The sequence below is a fragment of the Hypomesus nipponensis genome, chromosome 21 (assembly GCF_054491055.1).
Source record: "Hypomesus nipponensis isolate SF chromosome 21, ASM5449105v1, whole genome shotgun sequence".
Classification (NCBI taxonomy): domain Eukaryota; kingdom Metazoa; phylum Chordata; class Actinopteri; order Osmeriformes; family Osmeridae; genus Hypomesus; species Hypomesus nipponensis.
The window spans coordinates 9257501-9282525 of NC_140381.1; the positions used below are offsets into that span (position 1 = coordinate 9257501).

Here is a 25025-nt window from a genome sequence, read left to right on the forward strand (position 1 = left end):
GCTGTTGCAACCAAATGTGTGCTCACACACACACTGCCTTGCACACACACACACACACACTCAGCCAAATGCAGATGAACACACACACCTGCCAATTCAGACCCCAGTCAGGGTCATGACTAATTGCTTCTTTGGCCATTTTGGATTGGTGGGATCTCGTCCAATCGGGTTAAGCAGCTCCTATGTGTCAGTGATTAATTACCGGCATTCTCCATCTCGCTTAACAAGCTTAATCGCCTCCTCGTGACGGAGCTTTCCATTAACCCTGTGGGTCAAAGGTCACAGGCGAAAATGTACTGCTTCCTTTTCTCCTACTCCCGAACTGTGTATTTTGGGTTAGTCGCTGCCTTTCTGGATTCCTTGCTTCCTTTCTCAAATATGCTTCCTTTCCTGATTTGTTACTCCCTCTCCGCTCTACTCTACTAGATTCAATTGAAATGCAACACTTTAGACGATCGCAATCAAGTTGATTATTTTTGGGGGCCATTTCTTTCCTTATTGCGTATTCTCTCTCTTCTTTACATATAGTCATTTAGCTGACGCTCTTATTCAGAGCGACTACAGGAGCATTCTCCCTGAGGCAAGTAGGGTGAAGTGCCTTGCCCAAGGACACGACGTCATTTGGCACGGCCAGGAATTGAACTGGCAACCTTCAGATTACTGTCTGATTCCCTCACCGTTCAGCCACCTGCCTCCTGACTTCTTTTTTTTGCTCTGTGTTGTTGGCTGCCAGTGAGTTTGAGAACACGGCGGCCCTGAGGTACTAAACCCTAATCCGGCAGTATCAGCCTGTGGGGAGGAACAACAGGACGGGGCAAGGCGGCCATTTTAGAATTGAGAACGCGGCCCTGCTGCTTCCCCAATGGCCCCCACGCGTCTCCTGCTCTTCCTCACCCCGCTCTCGTCCGTCGCTCCCCCTCCTCCCTCCTGTCACTCCGCCTTTGGACGGCGCCATGGGCTCCATTGACAGGATGTGAGGGCTGCCAAAGCGCTGGATGTTACAGTGGGAGATCGAAAGAGACAATTAGGCCGGCGCTCCTGATCCTTCAATACGCAGTGGCATTTCAGATGCGCTGGGCTGCTGCAGCAACCCTGGGGTTCACAGGGGTTTCAGAAAAAGCACTTAGGAGTGTGTGTGTGTGTGTGTTTGTTTCATGTTCCCATCTCTACACAGCACATGGGTTTGCTTTGTGTGTCTGTTTGTGTGTGTGTGTGTGCAAACCATTGTGTGAAAAGCAGATTTGAACTAAGAACCACCAAGGCATTGATCTGTCCAAATGAGGCAGTCATCACTTGCTCCAGATGTGATTTAGAAGTTTTAAGGGGCCCAGATTCAGTATCGACGTGAAGAGGGCCGAATAGACGAGGAGACGAGAGGTAGACTTGACGCAGATAATGAAACACCTCAGGTCGTCAAAACAACATTTGAACCATTTTGGACGTGTGGACGAGCAGCTGTCTTCTGTTCATCGAACAGACTGCATTTCGGCCTTCATCGTTCTCAGATATTGCACCCCAATGACCTTTCGTAATTGGAGGTCAACGAGCACATGCAACAGACGTGGCCGCGCCCTAGTCGGAGGGACACTCGGCCGCCACCTCCGACATCCCAAGCGCGACCACGACCAGCTAAGCCAACGAAAAGCTAGCAACTTGCTGACAGCCTGTTGCATACCTGAGGAGTGAGTTTTATTTACATTTACATTTATTCATTTAGCAGACGCTTTTATCCAAAGCGACTTTGAAGAGATAGCTTTACAAAGTGCATAGGTCACTGATCATAACAACAAGATAGCCCCAAAGCATTGCGGGTAGCCAAAACATGAAGCACACAATGTGAACAACCAAAAAAACAAGTGCCAAAGGGAAGAAACCATAAGAAGAAGAACCATAAGAAGAACCATAAGAAGAAGAACCATAAGAAGAACCATAAGAAGAAGAACCATAAGAAGAAGAATCATAAGAAGAACCATAAGAAGAACCATAAGAAGAACCATAAGAAGAAGAACCATAAGAAGAACCATAAGAAGAAGAACCATAAGAAGAACCATAAGAAGAAGAACCATAAGAAGAAGAACCATAAGAAGAACCATAAGAAGAAGAACCATAAGAAGAAGAACCATAAGAAGAAGAACCATAAGAAGAACCATAAGAAGAAGAACCATAAGAAGAAGAACCATAAGAAGAACCATAAGAAGAAGAACCATAAGAAGAAGAACCATAAGAAGAAGAACCATAAGAAGAACCATAAGAAGAAGAACCATAAGAAGAAGAACCATAAGAAGAAGAACCATAAGAAGAAGAACCATAAGAAGAAGAATCATAAGAAGAAGAACCATAAGAAGAACCATAAGAAGAAGAACCATAAGAAGAACCATAAGAAGAACCATAAGAAGAACCATAAGAAGAACCATAAGAGCATGTAGTGTGTTTTATCTGATCCAAACTGGCTACACACAAAGAAACGTAGTCGCGGTGACATGTTCCGACCATGTCTATTTGTAGACCATGTTGATGACGGTACGAACATGTGTTTGTATGGTACTTCCACATAAGCATACGTGGGCATGTGGGTGTAAAAGTGTGTCACACGGCGCGTAACCTCTGTGTTGCCGGGGGGGGGGGGGGGGAAGCATGATACATCAGTACCCTAGCGATAGTGCGGGCAGAGGGGAGGAGTAAGGGGAGGATAAGAAGGGGGGAGGCAGTCAGTCCAAAAGGTTAACACTGTTTCACAGTCGGCATGAATGCACATCGATCAATCCTTGTAGCCAATGACCACTATTTGGTTGCTTTGTACGCTGTGGAAATGAATCTGGACCTGACTGACTAAGAGACCAAAACATCACGATTGGTGCTAGGCAACCGTTTGGGTTTTGTTAACGCTCGGGTTGTCTTAAAGCAAAGCTCCCGCAATTCATAAATGAGTCAAGTTCATTTAATTGATTCATTCGATAGTAACTTTCTGTACACCAATAGCTTGCTTTGTTGAAAAGGGTTTCTGGATTATTTGTTTAACTCGAGGAGAGATCTATGCCTCAAGTTTGCGGTTTCACATTTCGGCGCAATTATTTCAAGCGTCCTAATTGTTCATCCTGTGCAGCGCCATGTTTCCTGTGATTAACAATCACATTTCCGAGCATTTTCTCGTTTGTGGAATAGAGACAGGTCGAACATCACCCCGTTGGCCTGGCCGGGGGGCAAAAGGAGAGAGGAGCGAGTTTCCGCTCATTTCCTGAAACCCAGAATAGAAGAGTAATTCAATCAAGAAGCACGCGGGGTCTTTTAATATGAAGTGTATTTAAATCGTGAAAAAAGCGGCCCGCAAAGAAACGTTGACGGAAATCGGGTCATTGCTAATTAAACAAAGAACATGAGATGAATTAACGCTGTGTGTCTTTGATTAGCGAAAGGGAATGTGATGAGAAAAGCTGACGATTTAAAGCGTCAGAGTGACAGCAGCTGGTCCCATTTTATGAAGCAAGTCTGTGAGGGAGGGACAGACAGTAGGGAGGCAAGAGAGATGCGGATGAAAGGTGGAGAAAGACAAGAGTGATGAAGTGGAAAAGCGCAGTATTGGAGAAGTCTGTGTGTGTGTTCGCCACTAGCCTACTTGTGTGGCACTGCTTGAATGCACTCCCTCTCTCGGTTTCCCCCCTCGCTGTCTCTCCTTCTCTCTCTGGGAGATCTTTGGCTTACCCGTTCTTCTCAAGCAAGCCTTCTCCCTCTCTCCTCTCAGTCTTAGCCCGCCACTTCTCTCTCTCTCTCTCTCTCTCTCTCTCTCTCTCTCTCTCTCTCTCTCTCTCTCTCTCACTCTCACTCTCTCTCTCTGTCTCTCTCTCCATCTTTATCTCCCCTTTACCCCCCCCCCCTCCATCTCCCTCCCTCTCTTTCAATCCTCCCGCTTGTTCGGCGGAGGGCTGAAGCGTCGCTCTTCCGCGGCAAATCTAATTGGAGACAGGCTTTCATTGGCATGACATGGAGATGAGTTGCCAAATCCTCCCAGCGCTCCCGCTTCACGCTCCCCCACCCCTGCACGTATGCTGCCCAGCACAGCACACTAACACGGCAGGCGGCGACTGGCCGACAACCTCCAAGCCCCCAGTGACAATCTGAGATAAATCAAGCACACCCAGCACCTCCCACCTAAAGACATTCAAATCCCGTCCCCACCATACACACGGGAGTCAGATGGCTGGGCGGTGAGGGAGTCGTGCTAGTAGTCAGAAGGTTGCCGGATCGATTCCCCGCCGTGCCAAATGACGTTGTGCCCTTGGGCAAGGCACTTCACCCTACTTGCCTCAGGGGGGAATGTCCCTGTACTTACTGTAAGTCGCTCTGGATAAGAGCGTCTGCTAAATGTAATGTCTAGTCTCCAACACGCAACGTACGGAACAGACACCTCCGTAATTATATTTGGAAATGTATGCATGCATATGAAAGCCCCATTAACATTTCCACGATGAATAAATTATGGCGTGAATAACATCAACATAATGGGTGTGCTTTGCGTGGAACATATGGGAGCGTCTGGCTAACTGTATGTGTAAAGGCTGGCTTAGACTGTCGAGTCACTGTATTCATGAGTTGGGTTACTCATTCTCTGGGCGCCAGAGTGTCACCTCAGGGAGTTGGGCAGGGTGACGGGGGGCTTGTGTAACCGCGGTCGCCGGTGACACCGTCGTCACCCACGGTGAAGAATCCCTCCCGAGTGATTCTCTTTGGTTGTCGCTAATGAGATTGGATTCGTTTGAACTGATGTTGCCTACCAGCCCTGTGTTTGTCATACTGCATCTGGTTCTCTTCTACTGGACTGTTTTAGCCTTACCGAGCCTAGTTTAGCCATGAGATGAACACTTTATTGTCGGAAACAGCCTCTTTCGACGAACCCGGTTCTCCGCGTTTGGAGCATTGCTAACATTGTCGTCTTAGCCAGAAACACGGCTCGGGATCGTTTTTATGGCTGCCTTACTGCTTGGAAGTCAAGAATCATAGCGCTCGTGTATGGTCTGTTTCCTTTTCTGTGGACACTTTCCAATGTCATTTCTTGCGCTCTTATTGTGAAAATACCACCCCCACCGGCATCACGATCTCACTCCCCTATCCAAGACTCTCAAACTCTGTCAAGACAAGCACCGACAGGAAACCCATCCCGCATTCTCTGACCCCCGGCCAGCAGCCCCTTCGCACGGGTCACAACATCAATTCATGTTTTCTCGTCCGCGTCACTGTCAGCTGAGGCGTGCCACACGATAGTGGCAGACGGGCGGACGGGCATGTCCTGTTACAGTAATGACATCTCACTAGGCGCTACACCTTCGCCGTACCACCAAAACCAAGAGAGGGGACCAGGTGCGAAGAGAGAGAGAGAGCGAGAGAGAGAGAGAGAGAGAGAGAGAGAGAGAGAGAGAGAGAGAGAGAGAGCGAGAGAGAGAGAGCGAGCGAGAGAGAGAGAGAGAGAGAGAGAGAGAGAGAGAGCGAGAGAGAGAGAGAGAGAGAGCGAGAGAGAGCGAGAGAGAGAGAGAGAGAGAGAGAGAGAGAGCGAGAGAGAGAGAGAGAGAGAGCGAGAGAGAGAGAGAGAGAGAGAGAGAGAGAGAGAGAGAGAGAGAGAGAGAGATGAAGGGAAACAGGAAAGAGAGAGAGAGATGAAGGGAAACAGGAAAGAGAGAGCCCTCAAGGTTTCCAGGGAGGAGGGGGAAGGGCCGGCAGACAAAGATGGAGGGTGAGAAAGAGCGAGCAACGAGAGGAAGGGGAGAAGTGGCACCAAAGACAGCGATGCCAATCCGAACAAAAGGAGAGAATTGAAATGAGTGTGATTAGGCTATGAAAGAGAACGGGGGAAAGAAAGGATGATTAGCAGTAATCTGAGGAGACAGCGAATGGAGTAAGTGGTGCCGCGATGATACTATTGAGTGACAGGTTTTGGCCTTTGGGAGCCCAAGAGAGGGAGAACGAGAAAAGGAGATTGAACACGAGCAAAGGAAAAAGAATAGATATGACACACCAGGAGAAAGAAATATGCGGGTACCCAAGTCATTCGTGGAATTCATAAAGAACCATGGGTAGGGTGAATGGGGGTCTTCGAATTCAATTACACTCATACACTCCACAGTTATTGTAGCTGTACGAATACTATCGTCTAACCCTAACGACAGGTTGAGAGAGTAGGGAATAACGTGTAAAAGTGTGATGGTAAGAGTGGGTTGAAGATGGCTCACGGGTCAGTGAATGTGTGGACAGGCGGCTGGAGGTGTGGGGACGGCGGGAAGTCATGAATGATGAGGACAAAATGACCTTCTTCTTAATCAAATGGGTGTAACTGCCATTGCGTGTGGCCTGTGACTCTCGTGTCACAACAAGGAAGAGGAAACCGTCCGAACGAGGTTGAAGGTTACCTTCCGGGGTTGTGGGTGCGTGCAAACATTAAAGCCATTATTGCTCCAAGTGTATACTGAGTGTAAACATTCGTCAGGATTAAGCCTCCAGATCAACCCCCCCTTCCCCCTCACCACATGGTTCGACCCTCTCTCTCCCATTGACTAGGTTATGTTATTACCTCATTAAAGTGGGGAACTAGGTACCGGATGAATCTACTTCCCCCCCATGGGGGGGATTGCGTTGGTGGGTGGGTGACGGCCATTCTGCTGTTGAGTGGAGCGAGGAAGACCCTTTGTAGGGAGAGTTCACTCTAGCAGAAACACTAATATGATTGCACACACGGTTGGAAATTCACTAACACACTCACACGCACCTGTACATGCGTACACACACATACGTGTAGACTGCCTGCGTCCGTGGAAACCAGCATGCACACGAGTACACAAACATACACACACGTACACGCAAACTCACTCACTCACTCACTCACTTACTCACTCACTCACTCACTCACTGGTCTTTCAACCTATTGTCTTCACACACACACACACACACACACACATGCAAATGCACACCACGCACGCACACACACGCCTGCCCGCATGCCAAGCTACAGGCCTTTCCATCCAGTCCCATTCACAATGTGCCCCCCGTGTCACTGAGTTCAAAAACTCACCCATCAGCCCCAACTCCTCACACCTGTGACTCACACACCGTGCCCTGAACGGCTGCCCCTTCCATCACACGCACCTTCCCCCTTCCCCCTCCCCCCCAACACACACACACCTTTCCTACCCTCCAGAAACGGAGGTCCCCAAGAAAGCCCTGAACCAGAGTTGATGTCAATTTCAGTTCAACTGGAGATCAAATGAAATGAGAAGCAAAACACGTTCCTCCACAAACTGTCGACGCTCGTGAAAAAAACTGACCGCGGGTCTATTTTCTCAAATCCTCCTCAAATTCAATAACCCCCCCCCCCTCTTTCTTTCCTTCCTCCCTGTCCCTCGTTCCCCTCCTGTCTCCAGGACGACCACTCCATGTTCTTCCAGTTCGGCCCGTCCATTGAGCAGCAGGCGCAGGTAATGCTCAACATCATGAAGGAGTACGACTGGTACGTCTTCTCCATCGTCACCACCTACTACCCCGGCTACCAGGACTTTGTCAACAAGGTAAGGTGGGTGGGTGGGTGGGTGGGTGGGTGGGGGGGGGGCTGGTGGGGCTGGGGGATGGGGGCTGGGATTGAGTTGGTGTTCGTGGCTGGATCTGGTGTTGGGACTGGCGGTGTGTTTGAGGAGGGCTGGACTGAGCTGGGCCGAGCGAGGTGGTTGGATTTTCTAGCTCCTCGTAGAAGCTGTCATTTTACCCACCCCCCCCAAAAAAGGGCTCAATCACAATTATCTTGGATGCGAACCCAAATCCTTTGGGGTTTGTGTCTGATCCGTAACACCAAAACGCAACTCTGTGGACCGAAGCGCCGCTTCCTCCAATCACGACACGACACGCCCCCCCCCCGCCTCTTTTCCCGCAATCGCAACAACAACCCCAGCAGCCCCCCCCCCCCCCCCCGCACACACCCAACTCTCCTCCATCCATCCCTCCCCCCCCCCCCCCCCAGATCCGCAGCACCATCGAGAACAGCTTCGTGGGCTGGGAGCTGGAGGAGGTGCTGCTGCTGGACATGTCGGTGGACGACGGCGACAGCAAGATCCAGAACCAGCTGAAGAAGCTGCAGAGCCCCGTCATCCTGCTCTACTGCACCAAGGAGGAGGCCAACACCATCTTCGAGGTGGCCCACTCGGTGGGCCTCACCGGCTACGGCTACACGTGGATCGTGCCCTCGCTGATCGCCGGGGACGCCGACCACGTCCCCGCCGTCTACCCCACAGGTACGGGGACGGGGGAGGGACGGGGGGTCAGAGGGTTTGAGTTGAGCGTTCGTCTCGTGATGAGGCAATGCACGTTCCTCTCTATACCGTCGTTCAACATCCGCTGAGCCCTAATTAGTCATCCCCCCAAAAATGAGCAAGCAGAGTGGAAGCATCCCAACTTCCTCTCTGAGGTCACCTGTTCCAGTGACGTCATCCGCAATGGCCCGAAGAGCCTATCGGTGAGTCAGGTGAGGACTGGAGGATAGGTCGAGGATAAACAAAAACGAAACAACCTAAAAAATACGATTCTGCATCAGTTTGAGGATTATGCAGAGGGAAACTGACCTGGGACGAGCGTCTACGCTCGGACGGAGCCCGTGTGCCGGGAGGGCAGGAGGATACGGCCGAGGCACGGCAGCAAACGGACCCCGCGTGGTGTCCGTCGCTGCCGTGCTCCGACCCAATCAGGCGGAGGGCAGCTGGGGGGCTCGCTTTCATCGTTCCACGCATGACCTTGACCGCTTCACAATCCACCTCTGGGGGGGGGGGTTACCAAATTGACCTTAGTCGCTGCATGTGTGTCCGCAGGGGCTAGCGATAGGCAGAGACGGCTGCAGCGGGGCCCGGGCTGAAACGTGGGCGGTGGTCAGAGGTGTTCGTGTTGCGAGGTTGCGCATGACAGCCCGGAGTTTGATTTCGCCCTCAGACTTTTAAAAAAGTGCGTGGGCGATTCGCAGGAGGGGCGGGATCTAGATCAGATGACGAATGTTATATCCCTTTGAAACTGGTTTTGTATGTTTACCTCTTAAAGGTGCTCTAAAATGCAAGTGCTTCATTATGAGAGGCCGTATAGGCCATAAATCATACTTGGTCTCACATACATGCCATGACCTCACATATATACCATTATACTCTCATATATACACTATTATACTCTCACATATTACACCATTATACTCTCACATATACACCATTAATACTCTGGTATAATAATGGTATATGTGAGGTAATGGCATGTATGTGAGACCAAGAATGAATTATGGCCTATACGGCCTCTAATACTTCATTGTGTCTCTTCGACTCTTCTACCCACTATGCCTTCCTTCCTTCCTTCCTTCCTTCCTTCCTTCCTTCCTTCCTTCCTTCCTTCCTTCCTTCCTTCCTTCCTCCCTCCCTCCCTCCGTCCCTCCCTCCCTCCCTCCCTCCCTCCCTCCCTCCCTCCCTCCCTCCCTCCCTCCCTCCCTCCCTCCCTCCCTCCCTCCCTCCCTCCCTCCCTCCCTCCCTCCTTCCCTCTCCAGGGCTCATCTCCGTGTCGTATGACGAATGGGACTATGGCATCGAGGCCCGTGTGCGCGACGCGGTGGCTGTCATCGCCACGGCAACCACCACCATGATGCTGGACCGGGGGCCTCACACCCTGCTCAAGTCCGGTTGCCACGGCGCCCCCGACAAGAAGGGCGCAAGTGCCGCCACCTCCAACGAAGTGCTCAAGTGAGCCAGTAGTTGTTACTATTACTATTGGTTGTGTCTGCCTGGGTACACAAACACACACAAACGCTCACCAACGCACACGCGCACCCTCTCTCAAAGTGTATGTGCCTTGGGGAAAGCGAGCTGTAAGACGTACTGGCACGACAACGTCATGTTCCAGATAGGAACATGATCCTCTCTCTCTGTCTCTCTCTCTCTCTCTCTCTCTCTCTCTCTCTCTCTCTTTGTCTCTCTCTTCCTCGCTTTCTCGCAATGTCTTTGTTTTATCATTCTGTAGCTAACATCACGGTTACAAACCAGGCTCGGTAAAGTATTCAATAATGAATCCACATTTAACTTCATTGGGCTGACTTTTAGCGCGCATTGATCTGAGATCCGCAAGCTAATTGAATGCTCGGGGACAAGCGGATGAACTTAAAAAGGGCCAGAGAACAGCGGGGGGGGGGGGGTTAGGTCTCTCTCTCTCCGTCTACCTACCTCTTTCTCGCGCTCCCTCTCGCTCCCTCTCCCTAACTCTGTCTCTCTCTTTCATGCCCCCCCCCCCTCTCTCCCTGTTTCCGACACACACACACACACACACACAGCGGGAGGGTGAGGCCAAAGCTTTCAGCGGTGCCCGTGAGTAACCGACTCATGCTTCTTCATCTCCTTTTTCCACAGTTGCGTTCAGGGACGCCCCCCCCCCCGCCCTTGTAATGTTTTTGCGAATCATTACTGCAACCTTATTAAACCTATACAGAAAGCAAAGAAACAAATGCACCCCCCCCCCCCTCCCCCATCCCCTTCTCTCCTCCCCACTCGTTTTTCATCTCTAAAAATAGTCATAATCATGTTTTGAGTAGGATGTATGGCTTAGGGGTGCGGGGAGGGGGGGGGAGGGGAAACCATACTGGAGAAGCCGGTTAAAAAACACGACAGCCCACTTTCCTCCCAGGCTTCCTCTGCACGCATCGTCCTCCTCGGCGCGGGAAAGCGAGCGCCTGACGATGATGTATCGCTTTGTCCCACCGACATCATCCGTTCGCTCCCCCCTCCCCCCCCCCACCCCCGCCTCCCCTTCCCCCCCCCCTCGGCTTCTTCCTCTCCCCCCCGTCGTATCGGGCCGCTGCGATGCGTGCGTGCGACTGCGGCGGAATACAGAGAGCGGCTCGGCGCGGCCCCCTGTGAGCGCTGGGAGTCCTGGGGGGCCCTCAGCCAGACCTGGCGCTCTCCATCATCCGCCGGCACACACCTGGGACCCTGTCAGGCAGCGAGTGTGTGTGTGTGTGTGTGGATGTGTGCGTGTTTTTGTACGAGTGCGTGTGTGTGTGTCTCTCCACTCGAGCGCTTCCCCCCTGTTATCTCCCCTGATGAGCGAAGGTGGATAAGAATGCGAAACAGCGGAACCCTGGTGACCCTAGAGGCCTGCGATACTAACACACACACACACATACACACTAAGTTTACCAAAGCAAACAAACACAAACAGACCTCCAGACCTCCGTCTCTCTGTCCCCCCAGCAGTAGAGAGCCCAGCCCAGGGCACACTGGCCCCCGAGCAGACACCCAGGGGAGCCGGCCTGGCCAGCTCAAGCCACATGCACACTAGATGACTTGCTACTCTGTCAGGACTGAGGGCCTGTAGTAGCGGGTCCTGGTGAGTCACACACTTGATTTGGTGTGTGTGCGTGACAGTGAGAGTGTGTGTGAGTGTTTGAGAGAGTGTGTGCGTGTGTGTGTGTGTGTGTGTGTGAGAGAGAAAGATGATGTGCGTGAGAGAGATAGAGAGAGAGAGAGAGAGAGAGAGAGAGAGAGAGAGAGAGAGAGAGAGAGAGATAGAGAGATAGAGAGATAGAGATAGAGAGAGAGAGAGAGAGAGAGAGAGAGAGAGAGAGAGAGAGAGAGAGAGAGAGAGAGAGAGAGAATGTCGGTGAAGGGGTAGATAACTCTGGAGGCTTCTCATTGTTTCCTGAAGACAGAGGGGGGCAGTGTAATGAGAACAGATTCTGGAAGCGAAGCACCTTCGGGGCGAAGGGACTGGTGTGTGTGTGCGTGTATGTGCAGGGGAGTGTAGGGCGCTTGATTATTTGTCGATGCCTTGGTTGTGCGTGCGTGCTTGTGCACGGGCGCTCACCTTTGCGTGAGGCCGCACAGCCATGGCCGACCATCCGTGTGTGCGTGTCTGTGTGTGTGCGACATGCCCGTGTGGTTAAGACAGCCCTAACGCACCGCGTTTGGCGTGATGTGACATCATGGAGTGTCACATGGGGCTGCCTCGCTGTTAGCCCTCTGTCATGCGATCGCAGTGGACATGAGCCCTCTGCACTCGACGGTACAACGACACACGCGCGCGTAAACACACTGTCTGAGGACGGCGCTCCCGGCACTCGCACACGTCCGCGCCCTCCCCCTCCCCCTCCCCCACGCCCCCCCCACGCCCCCCACGCCTCATCCTATTTCACATTTGAAAGTGGTTTTTCCGCCGGCTTGCGAGGGACGCTATCATCGGCGCCCCGAATGGGTCCGGAGAAAAAGAGCACGGCTAATGAATCCCGCCTCTGGTTTTATTGGCTTGTTTCAACAGGGGACGGGGTTGGAGGGGCTCTGTTGATAGATCCCCCCCCCCCCCCCCCCCCCCCCCTCCCCCTCCGACACGCACACACACCTTGTAGAACCTTGTCGAACTAGGTCAGGGTATTAGTATATCCATTTCTCTCTCTGCCTCTCTCTCTCTCTCTCTGTCTACCTCTCTCTCTCTCTTTCTGTATACCTCTCTCTCTCTCCGCCTGCCCGTCTCACTTTCTGTCTAGTTTGTCACCCTTCTTTCTGGCGTTGGTGTTTATTCCTGGTGTGTCTCCCTGGTTGGTCTGAGCACATTGTCCTTTACAATTCTCTTTTCACAACACCGTCTCTTGTCTCCCTGCAACCCTGCTCTTTCCTCAACCTCTCTCTCTTTCGTTCTCTCTCTCCCTCTCTCTCTCCCTCTCTCTCTCTCTCTCTCTCTCTCTCTCTCTCCCTCTCTCTCTCTCTCTCTCTCTCTCTCTCTCCCTCGGTAGCTCGCCCTCGCTCTCTCCATTGTTGTATCACTCTCGCTATCTCCCTCTAACCCATACCGCCTTCTCTCTCCCTCTCTCTGACCCCCCCCCTTCTCACTCTCTCCATCTCTCTGACCCCCCCCTCTCACTCTCTCCATCTCTCTGACCCCCCCCTCTCACTCTCTCCATCTCTCTGACCCCCCCCTCTCACTCTCTCCATCTCTCTGCGTCTCGTTGTTACTGTCATCTCTTTGCCGTGTGCTAAAAAGCTCTTTCAATTAGCTGAAGTTGAATCGGAAGGTTCCTCCGTTTCTCTCGCCGACTTTCTCTCTGTTCTCTCCCTCTTCTCCCTTTAAAAGCATTGTGCAATTTGGCAGCTGCTATCTCCCTCTCTCTCTCTCTCTCTCTCTCTCTCTCTCTCTCTCTCTCTCTCTCTCTCTCTCTCTCTCTCTCTCTCCCTCTCTCTCCCTCTCTCTCTCTCTCTTTGTCTCTCTCTCACTCTCTCTCTTTCCCTATGTCCCTCTCTCGGCCCCTCTCTCTCTCTCTCTCTCTCTCTCTCTTTCTCTCTAGTCCTCGTTTGCTATCAAAGCATCAGACCGTGTTTAATGGACCCAACTTATTATTCATACACAAACACTCATTCATCTCTCTGTCCATCTGCTTTGGCGCACCACGGCTTACTTACAGTCCTGACTAATTAACGCGTACCATCGCAAACAGGAGATCAATGTATTGTGTGGTTATTGAAAAGCTCACTAGGGCACATCAGTGCACAGCCATGCAGGCATCTACTGTTGGTTTGGGAGGAGTTGTGATGGATGGATGGATTCGAGTGACGCAAGCAAACATACGCACTCTGTTGATGTCATTGTTGTCAGGCCTGTACTGTGTTAGCTGAGCGAGAGGATGGGGGGCTGTTACACAGACACACAGAAGCACACTCACTCATTCACTCAACCTCTCTCTCTCTCTCTCTCTCTCTCTCTCTCTCTCTCTCTCTCTCTCTCTCTCTCTCTCTCTCTCTCTCTCTCTCTCTCTCTCTCTCTCTCTCTCTCTCTCTCTCTCTTAGTTCAGAATGCTTTATTGGCATGACAGTTCGGGTTGAGCAGTATTGCCAAAGCAGTCCATATTGAAAGGACATTTTAACATATGTATCACAACATTTACAAGGAGTATAGCAATAGTAATATGGCAGTACAATATAACAGTAGCATAGTAAGAGTAACAGTAACACATAATGCATGTTACAGTAATATACAGAAAGGTTTTAACAGTTGTACAGAGTTGGTTCACTGTCCCTCAGGTTGTGGCATTGAGAGACATATCTAGCCTATCTATCCCTCTCCCCCTCTCTCTCTCTCTCTCTCTCTCTCTCTCTCTCTCTCTCTCTCTCTCTCTCTCTCTCTCTCTCTCTCTCTGTCACTGCCCCCCTCTGTCTTCAGAAAACAATGAGAAGCCTCAAGAGTTATATACCCCTTCCCCTACACTCTCTCTCTCCCACTTTCTCTCTCAAACACACACTCCCACGCAAACACATACACACACTGTATGTGACACAAACCGACGCGACACAAACTCTGTCTCTAAATGACTAAATGTAAATGTCTTACACACACGCTCTCCAGCAATGACACAAAACTCATGCACGCCCCCTCCCCCCTCACCACACACACACACACAGCCATAAATGAGACTTGTGCCACTGCTGCGCTCTTCAGTCACCACAGGCAGCATACACCACAGTGATGTGGTGATGCTCCCGCAACAGGGACCTTCGCACATCCGACCTGCGGATCAACCGACTCCTGACTGTGTGTGTGTGTTTGTTTATGTGTGTGTTTGTTTATGTGTGTGAGAATGTGCGCCTGAGAGTGTGCGTCTTCTGCGTCGATTTGGGTGGGTGTGTGGTTATGAGTGAGGGTGTCTCTCTATGCGCTGCCGAGCTGATAACACAGCCGTGCTGATAACAAAGCCCGGCGGATAGCACAGACTATCTTTTAAGCGACAATGTCAGTTAAATCAGTCGGCTGACAGGATGCCGAAACATTCAGAAGTGACATATTTTACGTGCGTTCCATTTACCTCCAAATGACTACGATATACCTCCAAATGACTACTTTTCGGGCCACTTCCATCCAATTCACTTTACCGTCCTACATAAAACAAGTGCATGCGGCGAGTATTCACCCATATTTACAAGTTGTATCGCAATCAAGTGGACCGCCTGCTTATGCACTGGCTTTGATGAAGCGGCGTGGTACTTAGCGAGTGTTGTTGCATGAGTTAGCCAGGGGGGGAATTCAGACATGGGGACGGATCAAAGCTACATAAAAGCGACATCGGTACCACCGGGACCAGCGAACGATGAGCGGGCAAAATCCTCTCTCCTACTGTACGCTCCCAGCATTCATCAATCCATGTGTTCGTCTGTGGGTTCGGTCTGTTTCCCTGTGTCTGTCTGTCTCTCTGTGTCAGTCTGTGTCTGTCTGTGTCTGTCTGTCTGTGTCAGTCTGTGTCTGTCTGTGTCAGTCTGTCTGTGTCTGTCTGTGTCTGTCTGTGTCTGTCTGTGTCAGTCTGTCTGTGTCAGTCTGTGTCTTTCTCTCTGTGTCTCTCTGTGTCTGTCTGTCTGTGTCAGTCTGTGTCTTTCTCTCTGTGTCTGTCTGTGTCTGTCTGTGTCAGTCTGTCTGTGTCAGTCTGTGTCTGTCTGTGTCTGTCTGTGTCTGTCTGTGTCTGTCTGTGTCTGTCTGTGTCAGTCTGTCTGTGTCAGTCTGTGTCTTTCTCTCTGTGTCTCTCTGTGTCTGTCTGTGTCAGTCTGTGTCTGTCTCTCTGTGTCAGTCTGTGTCTGTCTGTGTCAGTCTGTGTCTGTCTGTGTCAGTCTGTGTCTGTCTGTGTCTGTCTGTGTCTGTCTCTCTGTGTTTAGGTACGGTTTGGAAAGAGGAGGGGTTAGCGTGGACAGTGCCCCTGAAATGGGGAAGTAGAGATTGATCTGTCGGAGTGGAGAGAAAGAGTGAGGGGAGTGAGGCAGTCTGGGGTTTGAGGACCAAACTAAAAGGATACATGAGTTTGTCTCTCTCTTTCTCTCTTTGTCGCTCTCACTCCATCTCTCTCTCTCTTCCTCTCCCACTCTTTTTCTTTTTCTATCTCTCTATCTCTCTCTCTCTCTCTCTCTCTCTCTCTCTCTCTCTCTCTCTCTCTCTCTCTCTCTCTCTCTCTCTCTCTCTCTCGGGTGAGATTACAGTTCCCATGGCAACCTAGCAGATTGCTTGAAAATCACTGTGGTTGTGGGCTCCATGGCAACACATTTCATATGCCGGCCGAGTCTCTCTCCACGGAGGGCGGTGTGTGTGTGTGTGTGGGGGGGTGATGGCTTACAGTCATACATGTCAGCGGTCATGACACACGTCACACACACATGACTAAACATCTACTGTGCAGAACATCTGTGAATCCTGTCGCAACAACCCTGGGTTGAAAGAGCTAGTTTGTACGTACCTGGCTGTACCATTTGAGGTTAGATAGTCCTAATCCCTTATTACATGGGTTTTTGCACCACTTCATGAGGCATTATGGGAATACATATGTGCTGAGATTGTAAGTTGTTGAAATTGCTGTTCTGGACGCTCTCCAAGGGAATCTGCCCAAAGTGCAAAGAATTGTGGGTGCTGTAGTTCTCTTTTTGCTGCCGCTGCTGCCTGTCGGAGCGGTTGATGCCGCCGGCCCTGGCCGCTGGTTAAATGCCCAGGGCTTCTCTTTAGGCACATAGCGCGCGCTCGCCCGGCGCTCACCCTCTTCCATCCAGACCACTTATTCATTCCCCTTCGCCCAGTTGTTTTTCCGAGGCATGAGCGTCGCCATGGCAACGGCGACCCACGGAGCGGCAGTGTGCGAGCGAGGGTGGCCGGCGAGGTGCGTGTGTGTGTGTGTGTGGGGGGGGGGCGGGTCGGGAAGATCTCAAGTCGATCTGGCTGCCTTGCACGCTTGTTGACACACATACCCGGCGTGTGTGTGTCCCGTTCTCTCTCTCTCCGTGTCTCTCTGTCTCTCTCTCTCTCTATCTCTCTCTCTCTCTCTCTCTCTCTCTCTCTCTCTCTCTCCGTGTCTCTCTGTCTCTCTCTCTGTCTCTCTCCGTCTCTCTCTCTCTCTCTCTGTCTCTCTCCGTCTCTCTCGCTATCTCTCGCTCTTCAGTTCTCGAGCTCAAAGGGGGTCATCCAGGGCCGGGGTGTGCTGTATGTGCCTAGAGCAGCCGTACAGAGAGAAAGAGAGAGACTTTAAAGCCCATAGTCTCAGATGTAACGCCTTCACAGCCCTATGTGTTTGTGTGGGCTCTTTTTTGCTCTCCCACTCCGTAGATGCCTCTCGCCCTCTGTTTCTTCTCCCCTCTCTCTCTCTCTCTCTCTCTCTCTCTCTCTCTCTCTCTCTCTCTCTCTCTCTCCCTCTCTCTCTCACTCTCTCTCTCTCTCTCTCTCTCCCTCTCCCTTTTTCTCCCTCCTTCCGTTCAGCCCATGTATTGTCATCGCAGCTGGGTTATCTACAGCTCCGTGTCTCCATTGTTCAGCTCTCAGCGGGTGGCGTGGCGATCACAGCAGAAGTGGGTGTCCTCCCATTGAGTTTGGTTTGAACGTGTTTCCGAGAGGAAAAGTGATTAAGACGTTAGCGCTCGTCGTCCCGCTGCGAGCGGATGGAGCGGCCGCCACTGTGCGCTCCTGGAACGGCGCAGCTTGGCTTCTAGGAAACGATCAGCCCGCGAACCAATTCCGTCCCGCTTTCCCGGTGCGCACTCGCGTCCAGCGGCCCCGCTGCCAGAAAAAACGGCGTCTGGCGATCGCACGTTGCGTCCGTCTGATTGTATTTGACTCCACATGTCGGCTAAGGCAGAGTTCATTTCTTTCTCGACGCTTCACAAATGCACCAACAAAAAGCCCAGATACACTCGGACCCACAATGCCATGCGTTGGTGATGGCGTTTTAAAAAGGTCCTTTCCCAGGGGCTTCAAATCCTCCCCACTACTTAATGTCTCCAGACATAGGCCCGTTTTATGAGTTTATGAGTTTTATGTTTATGTGGCCTCTGTTTGTGTTTAATCCCGGCTGCTTGGCTTCCCCCTCCTAGGTACCTAATGAATGTGACGTTCGAGGGGCGCAACCTGTCGTTCAGCGAAGACGGCTACCAGATGCACCCCAAGCTCGTCATCATCCTCCTGGACAAGGAGAGGAGATGGGACAGGGTCAGTACAGAGGGGGCCCCTCTCTCTTGCTCCCTGTCTCTCATCGTCTCTCTGTTCACTCTCTCTCTCTCTCTCTCTCTCTCTCTCTCTCTCTCTCTCTCTCTCTCTCTCTCTCTCTCTCTCTCTCTCTCGCTCTCTCTCTTCACCAATTCAACAAGGTGCTTCCTACACTCATCCTCTTTGCCTTTTCCCCTCTCTGTCTCTCTCTCTGTCTCTGTCTCTGTCTCTCTCTCTCTCTCTCTCTCTCTCTCTCTCTCTGTGTCTGATCAGAAGTGTATGTTATTTCCCTAACCCTCGTCACCCTCCCCTCTTCTCCACATCCACACCAACATACTCACACACTTCAATACCCCACGACCACTCCACTACCAACCACACACACACACACACACACAAACTGACACGCACACGTCTACCCACCCAGGTGGGCAAGTGGGAGAGGGGCTCCCTGAGGGACATGAAGTTCCACGTGTGGCCTCGCTTCGAGGGCCCGGAGAGCCACGAGGACGACCACCTGTCCATCGTGACCCTGGAGGAGGCCCCGTTCGTCATCGTGGAGGACGTGGACCCCCTCAGCGGCACCTGCATGAGGAACACCATCCCCTGCAGGAAGCAGCTCCTGCGCATGTGAGGCTCCGTCCTCCTCGGGGCGCTCGCCCGTCTGACTCATCCTTTTGACTCACTGTTTTTTTTTGGTTTGATTTATTTGTTCTTATTTTGCAAGTCAATTGAGTGTTTTGCTTGAGGTAAATCATTAATTCTGTCCTGTTTTTATATATATATATATATATATATATATATATATATATATATATATATATATATATATATATATATAAAGTTGAATTTGTGTTCTTTTTATACTTTTTTATTTTTTTTATTTTTTATTTGATGAACTCATACATTTATATTAATTCGACTTTATTCAGATAGTTTCTTATCTTTATTCAGATTGCATGCTAAAGGCTTCAGAGAAGTGGTGTTTGAACCTTGCCTCTCAGGGATTGGATGTGGCTCGGGAGAAGGCGGGTTTCGCTCGTGCCCAGGCATTCTCTACTCTAGTCTCTATGATTGACCACTCACTCATTTAGCTGGTCACCTTTGATTGTAGAGTGCCTTGATCTTTACCATCAACTTGCCAGTTCCCTATATTACAGTACTCTGATTTTTGTCAAAATCCTGGGTGTCCATACACTTGTATTACAGCATGGCGAGAATCAGAACATGAAATTAAATGGTACATGAAATGTAACTTCTGCAAAATGTATAGAAATATCTGATATCAGATATCTGCATTTTATCATCAAAAAAACTTGGGGCAAAGTTTTCTTTTCAGCCACGTCTCCTAAAAATACAAGCGTCTTATGTAATACTAATCGTCTTTGCATAATTTAGTTGACACGACTCCACGCCCCCATTGAGTTATTATTTGTCATTGTTGCCGAGGAGGTTTGTCAGGGAATGGAATGTCACCATGTTCCTCCTTGTCTCTCTGCCAGTGTTTTTTACTTTTTCATTTCTTTCTTCCACTGTCCATCCCTCCATCTATATATCTATCACATCGCCAGCTCTGTCTCATGTGATGACACCCATTCTCCTCCCTCTTCACCCTCCTCCCTCTTCATCCTCATCCTTAAGCGTGTCACATTGCTTGTGAGAAAGGCTCGACGTAATAAAGTTTGATTCGATTTGAACCTCCCTCTCTCTCCTCCCCCTCCATACTGTCTCCTCTCCGTCCTCTCATCTTCCTCCTAGCTCTCCCCCCCGCCCCCACCTCCCCCCCACCCCAATCTGGATCATGCTCTTCATTTCTGCCCCCATTCCGTTCACCTTCACCCCCGCCCGCCCGCCACTTCACCCTCACCTTCCACTTCACCTTGACCACTCTCCATAATAACATTCTGTCATTACCCTCCATTTGGCTCCCTTCTGGCCCACCTTCCTTTCCTCACTTTTTCTCTCCTCCCCTCGTTTCTTCTCTCCCATCTCCTCCCGTGCTCCCGACTCCCGCGTCCGCGCACACTTAACGGCCTTCTCTCTGTCCCCGTCAACCCGACGTCCTCCCCCTTCCTCCTGTTTCGCCAGATCTATAACCAATCAGACGGAAGACTCCGGGAAGTACATCAAAAAGTGCTGCAAGGGCTTCTGCATCGACATTCTGAAGAAGATCGCCAAGTCGGTCAAGTTCTCCTACGACCTCTACCTAGTGACCAACGGCAAGCACGGCAAGAAGATCAACGGCACCTGGAACGGCATGGTGGGAGAGGTACGCGGGTGGGGCGGTCAGGCTTTCCAAACACTCCGTTTCCCATCATCCCTGCCTGGCGGGGCTGAAAGCAGCTGTCGGCCTCTTAAAGCTGAGGAAGAGAGGAGAGGACAGGAAATGAGAACATGTTGATGTTCACCTCTGGCTTGCCTGCCTTTGAGCCCATTAGCTCGCTGTCTCGCGTGCTCCACTTCTGCACATGCCTCCCCACCCCCCCTCCCCCCTCAAAGCCCCCCAGGCCCCAGGTATCACGGGCTAAGTATACCTAGAGAGTTGGGGGAAGGGGGGGGGTTGGGGGGTGGAGAGGGGGTGGGGTAGGCGGGTTGGAGTGTGCGGAGAAATTAGCCGGGCACGGTGAGAAACAGGATAGGGATGGAGAGAGATGACAGGGGGGGGGGGGGAGAGAGAGAGAGAGAGAGACGAAAGTAGGAGAGGACAGTCCTTGAAAACCGACCCATTTCCAGCTGGAGAGACGCAACATCGAAATCCCCCCACATCCTCCGATCCCCTTCCTCCCCACCCTGGGAGGAATCACCGATCTGACACGACTGGATGGGCACCAGCTGTGTGTTGGAGCAGAGGCCTCCACCTATCCAATCATGTTAGATCAGAAGCCAACCGATGCCTATTTTCACGTCTTCAAACAGCCTTTTTGCCAGTTTCCCTTTTCACCCCGACTCCGTTTGATCCAAAACGTCCGCCCGCACGAGGGGGGGTGGGGCTTGACCTCGCGTTGACCCCCGTCTCTCTCCCCTCCTGTCAGGTGGTGCTGAAGAAGGCCCACATGGCGGTGGGGTCGCTCACCATCAACGAGGAAAGGTCGGAGGTCATCGACTTCTCCGTGCCCTTCATCGAGACGGGCATCAGCGTCATGGTCTCCCGTAGCAACGGCACCGTCTCGCCCTCTGCCTTCCTGGGTGAGCGGGACGAGGTGCACCTGGTGCTGTTGGACAGATGTGCCAGACAGACTTAGAGGGACACACACGCACACACACACCGACGCACGCACACACACCGACACACGCACACACGCGTATAAAGGCATGCTGTCACCTGAAGGGTTGATTTTGATGAATTTGGTTCATTAACCCTCCTTCTTCTCTCTCGCCTTCATGTCTCTCTCGCTCTCCTTCCATTCCGCACTCTCCATGTCACCCTCTCTCTCTCTCTGTCTCCCTACCTTATTCTCTCTCTCTCTGCCTCTTTTCCCTCTCCCTCGCTCTCTTTTTCTCTCTGTCTCTCATTTTTTCTCTCTACCTCTCTTTCTCTTTCTTTCACTTGCTCTCTCTCCATCCCTTCCGTTCCCTATGGCTCTCCCGGTCTTTGCCTCTCTCTCTCTCTTTCCGCCTCTCTGTGTCTCCCCTCCCTCCCTCCCTCCCTCCCTCCCTCCCTCCCTCCCTCCCTCCCTCCCTCCCTCCCTCCCTCCCTCCCTCCCTCCCTCCCTCCCTCCCAGAGCCCTTCAGTGCCGACGTGTGGGTGATGATGTTTGTGATGCTGCTGATCGTGTCGGCGGTGGCCGTGTTTGTGTTCGAGTACTTCAGCCCGGTGGGTTACAACCGCTGCCTGGCGGACGGACGAGGTGAGAGGGAGCCGCCAATGGAACACCTCGAGACACACACACACACACACAGAGAGAGAGAGAGAAAGACACATGCTAGCCCACACAGAGACGCACAGACGCGGCTCACCAACACCAAGCGGGATGTGGGAATGAAGTCCGTCGAAAGGAGATGACGCTGTGAGCCACGAGGACTCTCACTGCCACGACCTGAGCTGCTGTCTCTCTCACACCCGGACACAGTGACGTCCGCCTTGCGCGACGTGTCCCCACATGTCCACGTCTCCGTCGAGATCTGTCATTTGTACGTGCCAAATTCTAAGAGTCGGTCAAATTCGGTCACTTTGCCAATCCGTGCAAAGATTTTCCGTCTTTCCGAACATCTATGTGAGGGATATATATGATAGATCATTATTGTCCAGTTTCTTTAGATGCACCAACGATACACCAATCATTCACTGGGTGTGTATGTGCGTGAGTGTGTGGCGGGCGGGCAGGCAGGCAAGTCTGCCAAGCTAAGACTTACAAAGAACAAAACGGAACAGGAAGCGTTGACCACATCAGCTGACAACACACACCTTGGACCTCACTAGACTGTGTGTGAAAGAGAGAGAAAGAGAGAGAGAAAGAGAAAGAGAGAGAGAGAGAGAGAGAGAGAGAGAGAGAGAGAGAGAGAGAGGGAGAGAGAGAGGGAGAGAGAGAGAGAGGGAGAGAGAGAGAGAGAGAGAGAGAGAGAGAGAGAGAGAGAGAGAGAGGGAGAGAGAGAGAGAGAGAGAGAGAGAGAGAGAGGAGAGAGAGAGGGAGAGAGAGAGGGAGAGAGAGAGAAAGAGAGAGAGAGAGAGAGAGAGAGAGAGAGAGAGAGGGAGAGAGAGAGCGCCCACAGTATGATGCTTTAATGACTTCCCAGGTTATGTGAGCCCTGTTGTATTGTGCTGCTTCTCCAGCTGTAGCATAATTACAGCCTGTTGGTCGCCCATCCACTGCCTCCCTCCTCTCTGTCTCTCTCTTTTTCTGTCTCTTTCTCGCTCAGTTTTTCTCTCTCTCTATTTCTCTCGAGTGAGTTGATCCTGTCACCTTGTCACAGTCAAACAGTGCATCTCAAGTTTGTAGCAGTGACTAAACCCGCCAATTCTCTCTCTCTCTCTCGCTCTCTCTCCCTCCCTCTCTCTCTCTCTCTCTCTCTCTCTCTCTCTCTCTCTCTCCCTCCCTCTCTCTCTCTCTCTCTCTCTCTCTCTCTCCTTCTCCCATCTTCCTCCTTACCTGTGTCTCTCCCATTCCCCCACCCTCTCCCTCCTTTGCCACTCCGTCCCCCGCTCTCCCGTTCTCTCTCTCTCTCTTTCTCTCCCTCCTGACAACACCCCAACTCCCCTCCCCCCAGAACCCGGGGGACCCTCCTTCACCATCGGCAAGGCGGTGTGGCTGCTGTGGGGTCTGGTGTTCAACAACTCCGTCCCGGTCCAGAACCCCAAGGGCACCACCAGTAAGATCATGGTGTCGGTGTGGGCCTTCTTCGCCGTCATCTTCCTGGCCTCCTACACTGCCAACCTGGCCGCCTTCATGATCCAGGAGGAGTACGTGGACCAGGTGTCGGGTCTCTCTGACAATAAGGTGCGTGTGTGTGTGTGTGCGGGGAGGTGTGTGTGGGGAGGTGTTTGTTTGCGCGTGTGTTTTTGTGTCTCCGCACCACAGGATCATACACTTTATACAAACTACCCTACAGGCTTCATCCATAGTGCATCAGCGAATATTTGATCTATTTCCATCTCATCCGACAAAGCTCGGTTTTGTTTTTTCGTGTGCTCTCTTTTCCGGCACCCTTCTCCGTATCTCTACTGCCACAAACGCACGCACAAACACACACACACACACACACAAACGCGCGCACAAACGCACGCACAAACGCACGCACGAACACACACAAACCGCATGCACCCTCCCACGCACACACACACACACACAGTTCCAGCGGCCCAACGACTTCTCGCCGCCGTTCCGCTTCGGCACGGTGCCCAACGGGAGCACGGAGAGAAACATCCGGAACAACTACCCGGACATGCACGGCTACATGACCAGCTTCCACCAGAAGAACGTGGACGAGGCCCTGTACAGCCTGAAGAACGGGTGAGGAGGGGGGGGGGGTGCGGGTGGGGGAGGCGGAGGCGGGGGTCAGAGGAGTCAATACGAAGGGTGGGAGGTGGGTGGGAGATATGGAAATTTGCGGGGAAAACGTCGAGGGAGCGGCTCGGAATTCAGGAAGCCCGCGATTCAAAAAGTGATGCGAGAGAGTGAAAGAGATCAATTCTGAAAGGGAGGCATTCAGAGAAAGCAAGGCGCACGAGGGAGAGAGAGAGAGAGAGAGAGAGAGAGAGAGAGAGAGAGAGAGAGAGAGAGAGAGAGAGAGAGAGAGAGAGAGAGAGAGAGAGAGAGAGTGAAAGAGATTCAGGAAACGGGAGATTCGGAGGGTGCGAGAGAAAGAGAGAGCGACGGGAGAGTGTGGGTGGGAGGCCAACAGAGAGGAAAAGAGAGAAAGAGAGAGAGAGATCTGCAGCTGCTGTTTCTGCCACTGCCTCTCAGAATAGCAGCACAGGCTGCGCTCGCTATGAACTGATACTCTCCTACTCTCTCCACGCCTCTTTCTTTTTCGCTCACTATTGCTTTCTCTTCATCTCAAGTCTCTCCACTCTTTCCATCCCCTCTCTGTGAATTGAAGCTCTCCTACCCCCTACCTCTCTCCTCACTCACTCTTTTTTACTTTACTGTCTCAATACATCGCTGTCTCTCCGTTGTCTCTCTCTCTTCTTCCCCTCCCCTCTATTTTTCTCTTTTTCTTTCCCTGTCTCTCGTGGTTCCCTCTCTCTCTCTCACTCTCTCTCTCTCTCTCTCCCCCTCTCTCTCTCTCTCTCTCCCTCTCCCTCCCTCACACACGCACGTCTACACACCTCCCACATACTCCCCTTCCTCTCTCCCTCTATCCCCACATCCCTCACTCTCCCTCCACCCTCTCTATCCCCTTATTTCTCTCTACCCCCCCCCCCACCTCTTTCTCACTCTCTCTCTAATTCACTCTCTCTCTCCGTCCCTCTTTCTCTAATTCTCTCTCTCTCCGTCCCCTCTTGAAGAATGGAGAATGGGGCGCGTGGGTTCAAGGCCCCAGTGGCAATCAGCGGCCTTCTTTTGACTGGTCATGGTCGGAAGCTGATTGTCGCCACGGCGTGGCCCCGATAA

The 25025-nt window shown here is 51.8% G+C and overlaps 1 protein-coding gene across 1 annotated transcript in view; it reads left to right on the forward strand.

The window, feature by feature from the left end:
* Positions 1-25025, forward strand: part of grin2bb (glutamate receptor, ionotropic, N-methyl D-aspartate 2B, genome duplicate b) — a 52530-nt gene that overhangs the window by 14451 nt on the left and 13054 nt on the right. Inside the window, 10 exon segments of the mRNA XM_084685970.1 lie at positions 7404-7547; positions 7994-8264; positions 9545-9737; positions 17862-17976; positions 18401-18603; positions 20062-20242; positions 21006-21159; positions 21696-21821; positions 23179-23408; positions 23761-23921. Of these exon segments, the coding sequence (XP_084542096.1) occupies positions 7404-7547; positions 7994-8264; positions 9545-9737; positions 17862-17976; positions 18401-18603; positions 20062-20242; positions 21006-21159; positions 21696-21821; positions 23179-23408; positions 23761-23921 (1778 nt within the window).